The sequence below is a fragment of the Pogona vitticeps genome, chromosome 2 (genome assembly GCF_051106095.1).
Source record: "Pogona vitticeps strain Pit_001003342236 chromosome 2, PviZW2.1, whole genome shotgun sequence".
Taxonomy (NCBI): Eukaryota; Metazoa; Chordata; class Lepidosauria; order Squamata; family Agamidae; genus Pogona; species Pogona vitticeps.
In genome coordinates, this window is record NC_135784.1 from 133994464 (window position 1) to 134006985 (window position 12522).

Below are 12522 nucleotides of genomic sequence, written 5' to 3' on the forward strand. Positions count from 1 at the left end.
AAATCAGCAGGACTTAAATTACTCTTGACTAATTTGACCTGTTGAAATCAATGGGAGTACTCTAAGCATAGCTATCAAATGCTGTGATGAAAAATTGTTCCCTGAGTACAAGACCTTATCCTACTGTTTCTGGTTACTGGTGTTCAGACTTTTGAAAGGCTGCATACACCCTCAAGCAGGGGGGTAGAAGAACTGTGGCTTTCCAGATAATGTTGTACTCTACTATCTATGACAGGAACCTTGACTAATCTGCTTGGTAACAGGGAAGCAAGATGATTGGCTGGGTGGTGCATGTGGGGCTGGAAGTAAAGGAGGGAGGAAAGTATAACTGAAGAAATAAAAGTGGTTTGTTGGGTTGTGACTGAAAAAGAACTGAAGCTTAGATCTCTTCTCAAGCTGATGTTACTTTGTAATAAAAAGACTATCATGTTTCATTCTTTAACCACTAGGTCTGATGTGGTTAATGGCTGATGTCATACTTTTTAAAGGAAAGCTATTTTTTAAAGTGACAAGCCTAAGCTCGGGCTGGTCACAACATCCATTAGCCTTCATCTTGGCTCAACTGGCTACACTTGATAGGAATTGGAGTCCCAACAACATCTGGAAGGCCATAGCTTGTACGTCCCTCATGTAGAGTAATGCTAGAAAGCCTCCAGTCTTGTTATACACTTCTGTACTGTGAGCCACTGTATAGGAACGCTTCACATTTCATACCATTTTGTATGTAGCTTCCCTTTGGAGGAAAAAAAACAGGCACATTGAAGTTCTTGTTCTTAGTTGGTGGTCAGCCTGGGTTATACACATTCTTTAACCTGCAGTGAGAAGGGCTTTCGTGGAGCTTCACTGGCTAAATTGGATTAAACTACAGAAGCCTCTGTACTGCAGGGTCAGAAGACCAGCAGTTGTAAGATCGAATCCATGCGACGGAGTGAGCTCTCATCGCTTGTCCCAGCTCCCGCCAACCTAGCAGCTCGAAAGCATGTAAATGCGAGTAGATAAATAGGTACCATCATGGTGGGAAGGTAACAGGGTTCCGTGTCTAGTCGCGCTGACCACGTGACCACGGAAACTGTCTTTGGACAAACGCTGGCTCTACGGCTTGGAAACGGGGATGAGCAACGCGCCCTAGAGTCGGACACAACTGGACTAAATGTCAAGGGGAACCTTTACCTATTATTTTCATAAAACCTTGCTTTTTTGGTTTATCCTGTAATCATGCAATCATTATAATAGCATTACTTGATTATATAGTGATGTACATTAGATACAAATATTTGAAGCAATCTATAAATCCAGCTGCAATGTCTCTTACATTATAGAATCAATGATAATGTAGGTACTTGGTTTTTGGTTTTTAAAGTCAGATTTTGTTCTTTGTGGATTTACTTGAAATTGATGTTTTCATCTTTTTTCCTAATTTTTCCCCCCTTCTGCATCGGTAGGTAGTCGTCACCAATACAGTTCCTCATGAAGTGCAGAAGCTGCAGTGTCCCAAGATAAAGACTGTGGATATCAGTTTGATTCTCTCTGAAGCCATACGCCGAATCCACAATGGAGAGTCCATGGCTTACCTCTTCCGTAACATTACCATGGATGATTAGTTTCACCTGTCATTTTTCCAGCTGGTTTCCTGTAACAGAAAGGAGAAAGGAAACATGCATGAAAAAGCAGTGCCATAAAATTGATAGTATACTTTTTAAAAAGTTTTATAATGGATTTGGTTATTTAGGGACTGACGGCATGAGCTCAAAGTATCAAAATTTCACTGGGCCAGCTGCCAAGCAATTGTTCAGTCAAGATAAAGAGAGGCACTGGAATCGGTTTTAAATTGTGTGAATTGTAATAGTGGTGGCCTTTTGCCCTTGTTAAACAAATCTGATGTTTTGTGAGAGGTTGACTGAGAATGATATTCTGATATTTGTGGGAATTTGACTTTACAGTTTCTGTAGTCATGTGGGAGCCCAACAGGCTACACAGAAGGAAGTGGCTTTCCTTTTCCACTGCTAGTGTGCATAATGCCCTCTTCAGAACCATTTTTAATTTCAAGGATGCAACAGAGATTCCGCTTGCAAAATTGTCTAAATGTAGATTCATTTCATGGCAGCAGTGGTTATTTTGTCAGGAAGAACACAACACAATGCTAAGTGGTTCCAGAGTTGTGGAAACTAAAATATTCTACACATTATCAGTTATAGAGCAATAGATTATAATCCTGACTATCTGACATGTCAGGGGATTGTAGGACTTCTATTAACTACAATAATTTCTGAGCAAAATGTGAAATCAAGCCCAGTGAAATGAGATTTACTTCTGGCGATATTCTGTGTTCACATGTGGCTCAAAACTGTATTTTTTTCTGCAGAAAGTATGGAGAAATCCTTGCAATTCCTCCGTGTGTCTTATGCAGCTGTATTCCCTGATGCAGAATAGTAAAACTAGTCAAATATTACTGGGTCAATCTGTGTTAGCAAGATAAAGTGGTCTCTTCTATTTTTCAACATTAAATTCTTTGCAGGCTATTCAGCCTGCCTCCTCTTGCTGTGCTTTAAAACATTTTAATAAGTGGAGGTGCAGAACTTGGTTTCTTCTAGGAACTGTCAGTTAGTCGCCACCTTCTGGCTTGGGGGAAAGAAAGCCCTGCCCACCCTTTGTGCTCTGTTTCCCTGCAGCCTCCTCCGACGATGCCAGTAGTACATGTATAAGAGTCCTCAAGTACTCTAGTAGGTCCCAAGTATATTTTGGAAGTGCCTGCCTAGTGCTTTTGGATCATCAAGATTCCAGAGCTTTACGAGTAGATCATGCTCTCAAGTAAATTAATTCTACATTCAGCTCGATGTCATTTCTAAGAATGAATACCATACCTGTATGACAACAGAAATGTGACTTATTTTCCTACCAGTGGCTGTAAAGCAGAGCACAGAGTTATCTGTACTCTTTCTGTGCTGGAGGCCTAAATCTGCTGTTGAATTTATTTATGAGCTGTGAAGCTGTTTGTGGTCAGATTAGGCACAGGGCTTGGTTACTCCTTGTCTTTCTCATTAGTGACAGCCATTCAGAAAGGCAAAGCTACCATAAAGATGGGATAAAGAAGGCACAGTTTGCTGATCCAGCAGCTCCCTTTGCAGAAGCCTCCGTAGCATGATCTAGACTAATGCTTGTCATTTCACTCTGCAGTAGTTTGACCAATTCAATAGGCTGAGCTTTCCTTTCCTTTGATGTAACTGCTTGCTTAGGTTTTCTGAGTCCAGACTATTTATCTTTTAAGATCTGACTGACAGCAAAATTACATCAAGAGCAGATCTCTCCCCTCACCATACTGGTGATAGAGTGAAAGGCAGAGGGGGAACCCACACATGATAAAACCAGGCCCCTATGATTTGAGTTAAGGGAACAGAATCTTGACAAACCATGTACCTCTGACCAGAGTTCTTCTCCATCTTCCTGTGTTCACTCCCTTCATGGCCACTCCTTTTCTCATAATACCTAAAGTCTTGCATATATGATTTCCCTAGTTAAGCTTTCTTCTTGGCCTATGTAGCCCCGCTTGCCTTTCTATTTTTTAGCTCGCTGTTTAATTTACCCCATCGTTTAGCTTACCATCCCCCTCCAGATTCAGTCTCCCTAAGCTTCATACTGATTGCAGCTGGATCCATTACGAAAAGTACTTCAGATATGCTTCCTTCAGAATCTAATGACTGAAGCTGTGGGTTTCAAGTACTCACTGCTACTGCACACACTACATCAGAAGCATATAAAGAGTATTTATAATCCATCTTCTTAACATTCTGTGATATAGCCAGAACTGCTTGCTTGCACATTGCGGCTGTTCCTGTTGCCACCCGCATTCAAGGTCAAATTAACCTTGTTTAAGGTGGCCATTCTGAATGAGATATTCTGCTCTGATGGAATCTTTACACTTAACAGTGACTTGTCCTGAACATTTACTATTGGGTTGGCTATAAATAAATGGATTCATTAACTCATCTGTTATATCACTGGCTAGTTCTCCATGACATCATAGCATCTCAGCCGCTGCTGTCAGAGGCTTCTTGTTTATGTGTTTGTATTTAAGTGCATTGTAATATAATCGATCTTCCAAATGTCTGCATTGGGAGAAAGAGGAGGATAATGATCCTGTTCTGGAACTTACCAGCAAAAAAATTACAGAAGTTATTGGTTAACTAATCCAAACCAATAGCCATATTCAAAGAGTTGTTTCACCCAACCAGACCTATACCAGAAGTGGTGACAATTGGATGCTAAAAGTGCAGCAATGCTACACCAGCTTCACAAGCATATATGCAAACATAACTAGGTGGGGTTTAAGTGCTTGAAGTATTCAGTGGCAATTTGAGTTCATGTTTGCAATTGTAGGAACTGAGCCACACACAGTGTACCTTCTGGACAGGTTAACCAGAACCAGCTTTTGATGTGACACTCTCTTCCCTCCATTAACTACATGAGTAATCAGAAACATGTAAGAGGATTTCATGGGGAGCCATGCACATTCTTCCAACCCCCACTCCATTTAATCCTTAAGGGTGCATTTTTCTTTCTTATTCCCCCCTACATATTTTCCTCCCACATCTGAATCTAGTTTAATCAGAAGAAGATTACAAGTCCAGGAGAGGCCTTAACTGTTCAGCAGGTAAAGAATCCTCGATTTATTTATGCAAAAATGCACAACACAACTACCTTTTTTTGTCTCCTGGCGATTATATAAGTGTGTATGTTGACATACAAGGACACTGTTCACTGTAGAAATCTAAGTTTACAAGTGTTAGATTCCTGTGAGTTGAATCTCAGATCTCTAAGCAATACTTCGGGATAGACTCACAGTGATTTCACTGTTAATACTGAGCATTAAGAGAAAGGTTACCATGCCTGTTTCATTACTGTGATTTTATAAGCTTGAGTTCAAAGTCTTCTGATATTTTTTCAGTGTGAACAGAATACATTTTTAAAACTATTAATTGCATTTCCTAGAGTGGGTGGCATGAAACTCTGTTATGATGTCTCCTTTGCTCTTAAGCATTTTACAATTTATGCTGGATATTTAGTTGCTAGACTTGAAAACCATCAAAATTACTCATATACGTATTGGTGAGCAAAAATATTCATCTGTGCATTATCGTATAGCTTTGTTCAAACACTGTATTGGAGCTTGATCTTCCTGTTAAGTAGTTTGGCAAAGACAATCTGTTCATGGAAGTGAGATCTGGAAAAGGTGATTCACTCAAGTTATGTAAAAGTATTGTGAATGGCATCTGCCTTTCATGAGATGGCTAATTGTAGAATCTTTGTATCTGCACTTAAGCCTAAATTTGTGGGGGGTTCCCCCACAGAATCCAGTTGATGCTAATTCGCACAGGATTCTTTCTTTAGTCTTATTAGCCTTAAAACCATATAAGTGTGAAAAGCCTTTCCTATTCCATCACACTGAGGTTCTTGGGAAGAGACTACCTCTGTCTCACCTACCTCTGCTGATTATTTTCCCAGTTCCTGCTTATGGGAGAATTTCACAAATCTCTGTAAATACTGGCACGTTTATTCATTCTTTGGTTTTTGTTTCCATTCATTGTTCCTTGACTGAAACACTCTGCTTTTAATTACTTTCAGAACTGTGTAACAACAGTGCAGTGTCCTATTTTAAATAGCCATTAAAAATTGCAAAGGAAAGTCTCAAAATCACTTAACATTCAAAATTACTATCTGATGATGTAATAATTATCTATTTTTTAATAGGAAATAGTTTCTCAGTTTTACATTTAAAGTAGTTTTATTCATTTTCATTACTCCATGTTTTTATTAATTTGAAATTTTAACAGCAGAAGCATTTCTCCCTTGTTTTGTGCTGTAATTTGCTTCATAGTTACTTAATGCCTTTTTTGACCAAGATGACAGGGTGGTGCATAAAAAACATTGATTAATGCAGTTGCCTGCCTACCATTTTAAGCTATCCACTGTCTGCACAAACTAAACATGTGAAAGAAGAGAAAATCATTTGCACCTCAGCTTTCTGAGACTCCCAGATGGTGCTGTGCCCCATTGTGCAAGAATGGCACAGCAACCCAAGCTGCACAGAATGAGTGAAAAACCATGGGCCCACTACACCTGTATAATCCGATGAAATGTTTTATCTTTTGGAAATATGCATGATGCTCTAATAAGGTATCTTTTGAAACCAGTACAGTTTCATGTTTTGACCTGTTTTGGATTAATATGCTGCTTGCATTTTCATTGCCTTTTAAAAACAGAGTAAGTATATACACCAGCACAGATCTCCAAAGAGGAGGACATTCTAAAACTTATCTCATATAAGGTTGATTAAAGTGCATTAGTCTTTTTAGGTTCTATCCCTTAGAAAAAAAGAGATATATGTGGTTTTTCTAACTTTGATGTTGTACAACATCATACCATATCTGAAAAGTGCTGTTCAAAATTAGGAAAATGACATGTTTCCATAATAACCATGTTGTCATGGATGTCCCAGGGACTATCCATTGTTCACGGTATTTTAGCCTAGGAAACAAAACTTATCAAGCAATAGCTGTGTCTTTAAGTGCAAAATACTGTGGTCAGAAAGTGCAGTATTCTAACAGAGCAAACATGGTCACCCTCTTTAGGCATTAAAGGATCTAGCTTTGTCAACATGCTAGCCCCATCCCTGCTGTTGCCTTCTTAAGGTGAATAATCAATCTGTAGAACAGTTTTTCCTAATCTTGGGTCCCCAGAGGTTCTTGAACTACAACTCCCAGAAATCCCAGCCAGCACATCTAGTGGTGAAGGCTTCTGGGAGTTTTAGTTCAAGAACATCAGGGGACCCAAGGTTGGGAACAATTGCTGTAGAGGATTAATTCCAACTCAGTAAGCTCTACATGTGAGCAATGGACCTAGAAAATTAAAATTCATCTTTGTACGGAAAGCCTAAATTTGAACAGGGATTTCTCTTCTTCAGACTTGTTCTTGTTGAAGAAAATAGGGAGAGGGTTAGCTGCTCCCCTCTGACCATGTCAAAGAAATGGCATTCTATAACACCTGAATAGGATTTTCGTTGAAAGAATGTGTGTACAGGTAGTAGTTCAATTTATGTAAGAAGACTCTTCTAGAAAATTGTCCATGGCTGTGAAATATATATATCATGTGGGAGGTCTTCCGGTGTATTTTAGAAAAAATTGCTGAATCTTACTCATATCAAATACACTGCTCAACAAAACCTGAATCCCCTTCTTTTTCCTGAGCCAGAATGCAAGTCAGATTGGGGCCCATCTCACAGCATGTGGAACTGAAATAGAGATTTTGCAGTATGTGGCATGATAGCATTTTTGGATTGGACTGCAGAGATGTATTGCTCAGGATCCCCATTGGATACACCAGGAAAATTGGCTTCTTCCAGCAGTAACTTTCATCCTGTATCTGAAGGTGGAGTGATGCCATTCCTGTAATGTTGAACCTCTATGAAGCTGTTACGTCTCTTTCTTGTACCTGCTGCCAGCAGCTAAAATGAAAAGCCTGCTGCCCTGCACGTGTGTTTGTTCTCGGTCTTCCAAATCAGTGTGAACTAAAAGAAGCTCTTAAGTATTTGCCATTCATTGACCTTGTTTGCTATGTGCCTGTCCTCAATTGCTATGACTGCTGCTAGGAACTGAAGGTTTATAGAATGATTATCTGACTGCTAAAAAATAAACAAATGAACAGTTTTATCTTTTCAGCCTTTGGATGCGAACTTGGCCTGTAAACTATAACTCGTCATTTTTATTTTCACTTTAAAGTTGTGACCACGAGATTCACAGGGATTCATATGGTTAGACTAGGAGACCCTTAGTCCTGGTGGTGGATGCCTCCCAGACCCAGGCAGGGACAAAGTCTCCAGCCAGCTGCATCCTCCTTATTTGGAAACAAGAACCTGTTTCTCAACTCTGCTCTTAGTCTGTTCTCTAATGAGCCCAACCACTCTTCTATCTCCCTTCTTTACATGCTGCTATCCCAGCTCAGGGGGTGAAGAAAAATCTTCTGATGATTGCTGTTGGTCAAAATGGATCACAAAAGGGATGAACGGTACATTCCTAATCTTTACCTATACCACACTCTTCACCTCTGCACATGAATGATGCTGATTAAATGCTAAGCAGGCTGCAGACATAGTAGACTTAAAGCAGCAGAGTTAATATTGTGCTCTTCATAGAGCACAATAAATTTCAAGATGAATGTGGCATATTAGGCTACAGTCATACTGGGGAGTAAGCCTCATTAAACACAGCAGGGGTTGTGTCTGCGTGTATTTGCAGTTATTGAATGGCTCTACTCAGTTTTGAAGAGTTAAAGCAAACATCATAAACTATAGTACACAAATGCATTCCAAACTACACAGACTGGACTGACTGATAGCCAACTGGGGTGAATCTACATTTTTAGTTAGCATTTTCAAAGTTTGGCAGATGAAGAAAGAGGTATAATATGTTTCCCTTCCTGGCTGCTGTTGGTTGCTCTCTTCTCTTGCACAAAACCATACCTATTACCACCCCGGCTACTTTTCATTTCCTAATGCACATTTGTAAAGGAATTCAGCTTTCCTTGACGGAAATCCTGTTGCTTAGCATAGGCTCACTAGAGTAGGTCCATTGAATCAGTGAGGGCATTAGGTAACGCCATCAGCCCTCCACAGCACAGTTGCAGGAACAGGATGTCAGTCATTGACTTGGTAACAGCTATAAGTGGAGGTGAGATACAACAGACTTGGATGAGCTCCATTTCCCAGCTCTGACAGACGTTATTCCTGGGGAATTGTTTTCTCTTGATGTTATGTAGTGTTCAAAATCTTTGGAAGCCCTATTAAAATCTTCAGGATTGCATTCAGTAGTTCACTAGAGCAGTGCTGATTCCTTTACAGTGGCAATGCTCCTGTTGTCCTTCTGGAACTCCACGTAGACAAAATCTACTCTCTGCGTCTCAGTCTTGAGAGTGGCGATGAATAAAGGGTTATTGTATTAAGGTTATGGTGAGCAACAGCACATGCTGGGGGAGGGTGGAGTGGAAATTGCATGACTGAAGGGTTTTCAATAGAGATTTAAATTGTGACATATCATTAAATCGTCGTTTAGTCGTGTCCGACTGACCCCATGGACCAGAGCACACCAGGCCCTCCTATCTTCCACTGCCTCCCGGAGTTGTGTCAAATTCATATTGGTTGCTTTGATGATACTGTCCAACCATCTCATCCTCTGTCGTCCTCTTCTCCTCCTGCCTTCACACTTTCCCAACATCAGGGTCTTTTTCAAGGAGTTTTCTCCTCTCATGAGATGACCAAAGCATTGGAGCCTCAGCTTCAGGATCTGTCCTTCCAGTGAGCACTCTGGTTTGATTTCCTTTAGAATGGATAAGTTTGTTCTCCTTGCAGTCCAGAGGACTCTCAAGAGTCTCCTCCAGCACCACAATTCAAAGGCATCAATTCTTCGGCGGACAGCTTTCTTTATGGTCCAGCTCTCACTTCTATACATCACTACAGGAAAAACCATAGCTTTGACTATTCGGACTTTTGTTGGCAAGGTGATGTCTCTGCTTTTTAAGATGCTGTCAAGGTTTGTCATCACTTTCCTCCCCAGAAGCAGGCATCTTTTAATTTCGTGGCTGCTGTCTCCATCTGCAGTGATCATGGAGCCTAGGAAAGTAAAATCTGTCACCGCCTCCATATCTTCCCCTTCTATTTCCCAGGAGGTGATGGGACCAGTGGCCATTATCTTAGGTGTTTTTTTGATGTTGAGTTTCAGACCATTTTTTTCACTCTCCTCTTTCACCCTCATTACAAGGTTCTTTAATTCCTCCTCACTTTCTGCCATCAGAGTGGTATCATCTGCATATCGGAGATTGTTGATATTTCTTCCGGCAATCTTAATTCCGGCTTGGGATTCCTCCAGTCCAGCCTTCCGCATGATGTATTCTGCATATAAGTTAAATAAGCTGGGGGACAATATACAGCCTTGCCCTACTCCTTTCCCAATTTTGAACCAATCAGTTGTTCCATATCCAGTTCTAACTGTTGCTTCCTGTCCCACATATAGGTTTCTCAGGAGATGGATAAGGTGGTCAGGCACGCCCATTTCTTTAAGGACTTGCCATAGTTTGCTGTGGTCCACACAGTCAAAGGCTTTTGCATAGTCAATGAAGCAGAAGTAGATATTTTTCTACCCCTTAAATCAAATCCACTCTGATAACAGTGGCAGGGTTCAATGTGCTCTTCACTTACAGTGTGTCTTAGCTAATTCAAGAGATCATCTTCCTCTACATACATACTTACAACTGTAAATGACAATTTATTGTGGTGGAGAAGCCTTTTAAATAGGGCCAAAGAGGTAGCACTCTAACTGGAATTTTGGACAGTGAAGCGGATGGAGAAGATTGTTACAAATCCTTTGGCTGATTCTTGTCTTCAAGAATATCCTAAGAGGTGATACTGCTTACCCTGGAAATAACACAAATGCAAATAATGAAGAGATTCAAGTGGCTAGGAATTATGGAATATCCATGTTTTAGATGCTGAAAGAGGAGCTACTTTATTTCACATTAATGGTCCCATAGTTAAGAGAATGCACACAAAATAAGTGTATTACATGGCACACAGACCATTGCAACATACACTGGATAAAACAATATAAAATGGTATAAACAATATACAGTAATCTACTCCAATAAAATATAGTACAATAATATATTAAAACCATTTAGAATCAGGTTGATTTCTATTACAGCACAAAATTTTGACATCTAAGGAGAGGACAAAGACAGATGAAAAACATTAACAGAATGGATACTGTCAAGTATACCCAGTGCTGAGTGCTAAGGAATCTTAGGATACAAGGTGTTACGGTTTCTCATTTTGTTTAAAAAATCCTTTGTGTTTTAATTTTTCATGCCCAATTCGACAATAGTATCACTGAGCTATGATTCTATAGCAGGGACTGGGACTATGTAACCCTAGTTTAGATATTGTGGGGATCCATATCTCACCAGCCCTTTCCCCTTGATTTTGCTGGCTAGGGATGATGTAAGACTAACCACATCTAAAAGAGTACAGGTTTCTGGTCACTGGTCTGCAGCTAGGATGGATTGCTTGGAGAGGACAGGAAAGCTTAAGGATCTATAAATTCTCATGCAGGTTTTTTTAAAATCTGCTCTGGATGGGTAAGGGACAGACTGAAGACTTGTGATGCAGGCTATATCTGCCACAAAGTCGAGTACAATGTGCAAACAAGAGGCTGATTTTTTTGTGGTAGACACTGTGTGGTTTAGTGTCTTCTGCTGCCATCTGCAGGATGCTCATGCATCTGATTACAGTATCTTAAAGTCCGGTTGCAGACTGAAAAGTCAAGGAATGTGTTCAGTTTAATAGAACTCATTCATTTTATTGTATACTGTGAGCAGTAAGCATTGCTTGCATGTTCATTACATCCCACCCTCTTTCCCGTGGCAATGTTAGTAGAACTCCTTATAGTCAGGATGCCAGATTTTGGCAGGAGGGGGGTATGGGCTATGTTGGCACTGTTGTTTGACCTTGCTTATCTATTACATTTGAAGGGTCTTTAGGCATGGTTTCTACTAAAGCTAGATCAGATGCAATGGGGGGGGGGGACTAAATTTGATTTCGTTTGGAGAAGTGTTGGAGAATATTTGGCCTGCTAGATATTTTAGACTGCAGCTTCCACAATCCGTTACTCATAGACCCTGTTGATTGAGACGGATGGAATTTGACGGCCAAAACTTTGGTGTGAGAGAGATTCTCTGCTGCTTGAATTAAGCCATCTGCCTCTCCCTGATGTAGCTCATGGGGAGATGGGAGATAGAGAGGAAGTAAAGACACAGGGTAGGTCCCCCTGCTTGCTTCACATGAAATGTTGACTGTACTCCAGTGTCTAGAGGCAGAAATGGAGGAGCCAGTATGGATGCCACAATTCACTTTGAGAAACACTTTGGAAACTGTCTTTTCTGGTTATTGCTCCTTGATTAATAGAGCTGAACAGGCTGATCATGGATAGTCTCGTGGCAAAAGGGAAAATGTTAATGTGAAAAGAAGCAGCAATAGGACCAAATATGAAGGTGAAGTAACTGTTGCTGCTTTCCTATGGTTGATAGTACAGATATAATATCTGACTTCTTGTTAGGCTCCCCTGATTCAATTGCACAATAAATGGTCCTTGGTGCTTCTGTTTAGAAAAGAGGACAAATGCTATGTGTTGAGACCTGCCTTGATAGCTCCCAAAGGGAGATATAATGATATGCATTTTGTTTTATTTATGTTTCAGCTGTGAGAGAATCACAATGGCTGCCTGTGCAGTGTACCTTTAAAAGTGGTCCCTGAGCATTTCAGAAACTATATATAGAAAATCACTTCATCTTCTCTGCAATGCAGTCTGGTCAGAAGGCAGCTATCAAGCTAAAGGTGTATGAGATGCAGAGATTATTGCAAAGAGGTCCTCTGGATCGTGCAGATTATTAGGGTTGTAGAAATGCTGTCCTATTGATTAGGAC

General features: G+C 40.4%; 1 protein-coding gene across 3 annotated transcripts in view; it reads left to right on the forward strand.

The window, feature by feature from the left end:
• PRPSAP1 (phosphoribosyl pyrophosphate synthetase associated protein 1) overlaps positions 1–5691 on the forward strand; it is a 43881-nt gene extending 38190 nt beyond the window's left edge. For all 3 annotated transcript variants that reach the window (XM_072990494.2, XM_072990495.2, XM_072990493.2), the window contains one exon: positions 1447–5691. In XM_072990494.2, coding sequence (XP_072846595.1) covers positions 1447–1601 — 155 coding nt within the window. In that variant the 3' untranslated portion in view covers positions 1602–5691. The remainder of the gene's footprint in view (positions 1–1446) is intronic.
• Positions 5692–12522: the final 6831 nt, after the last annotated feature.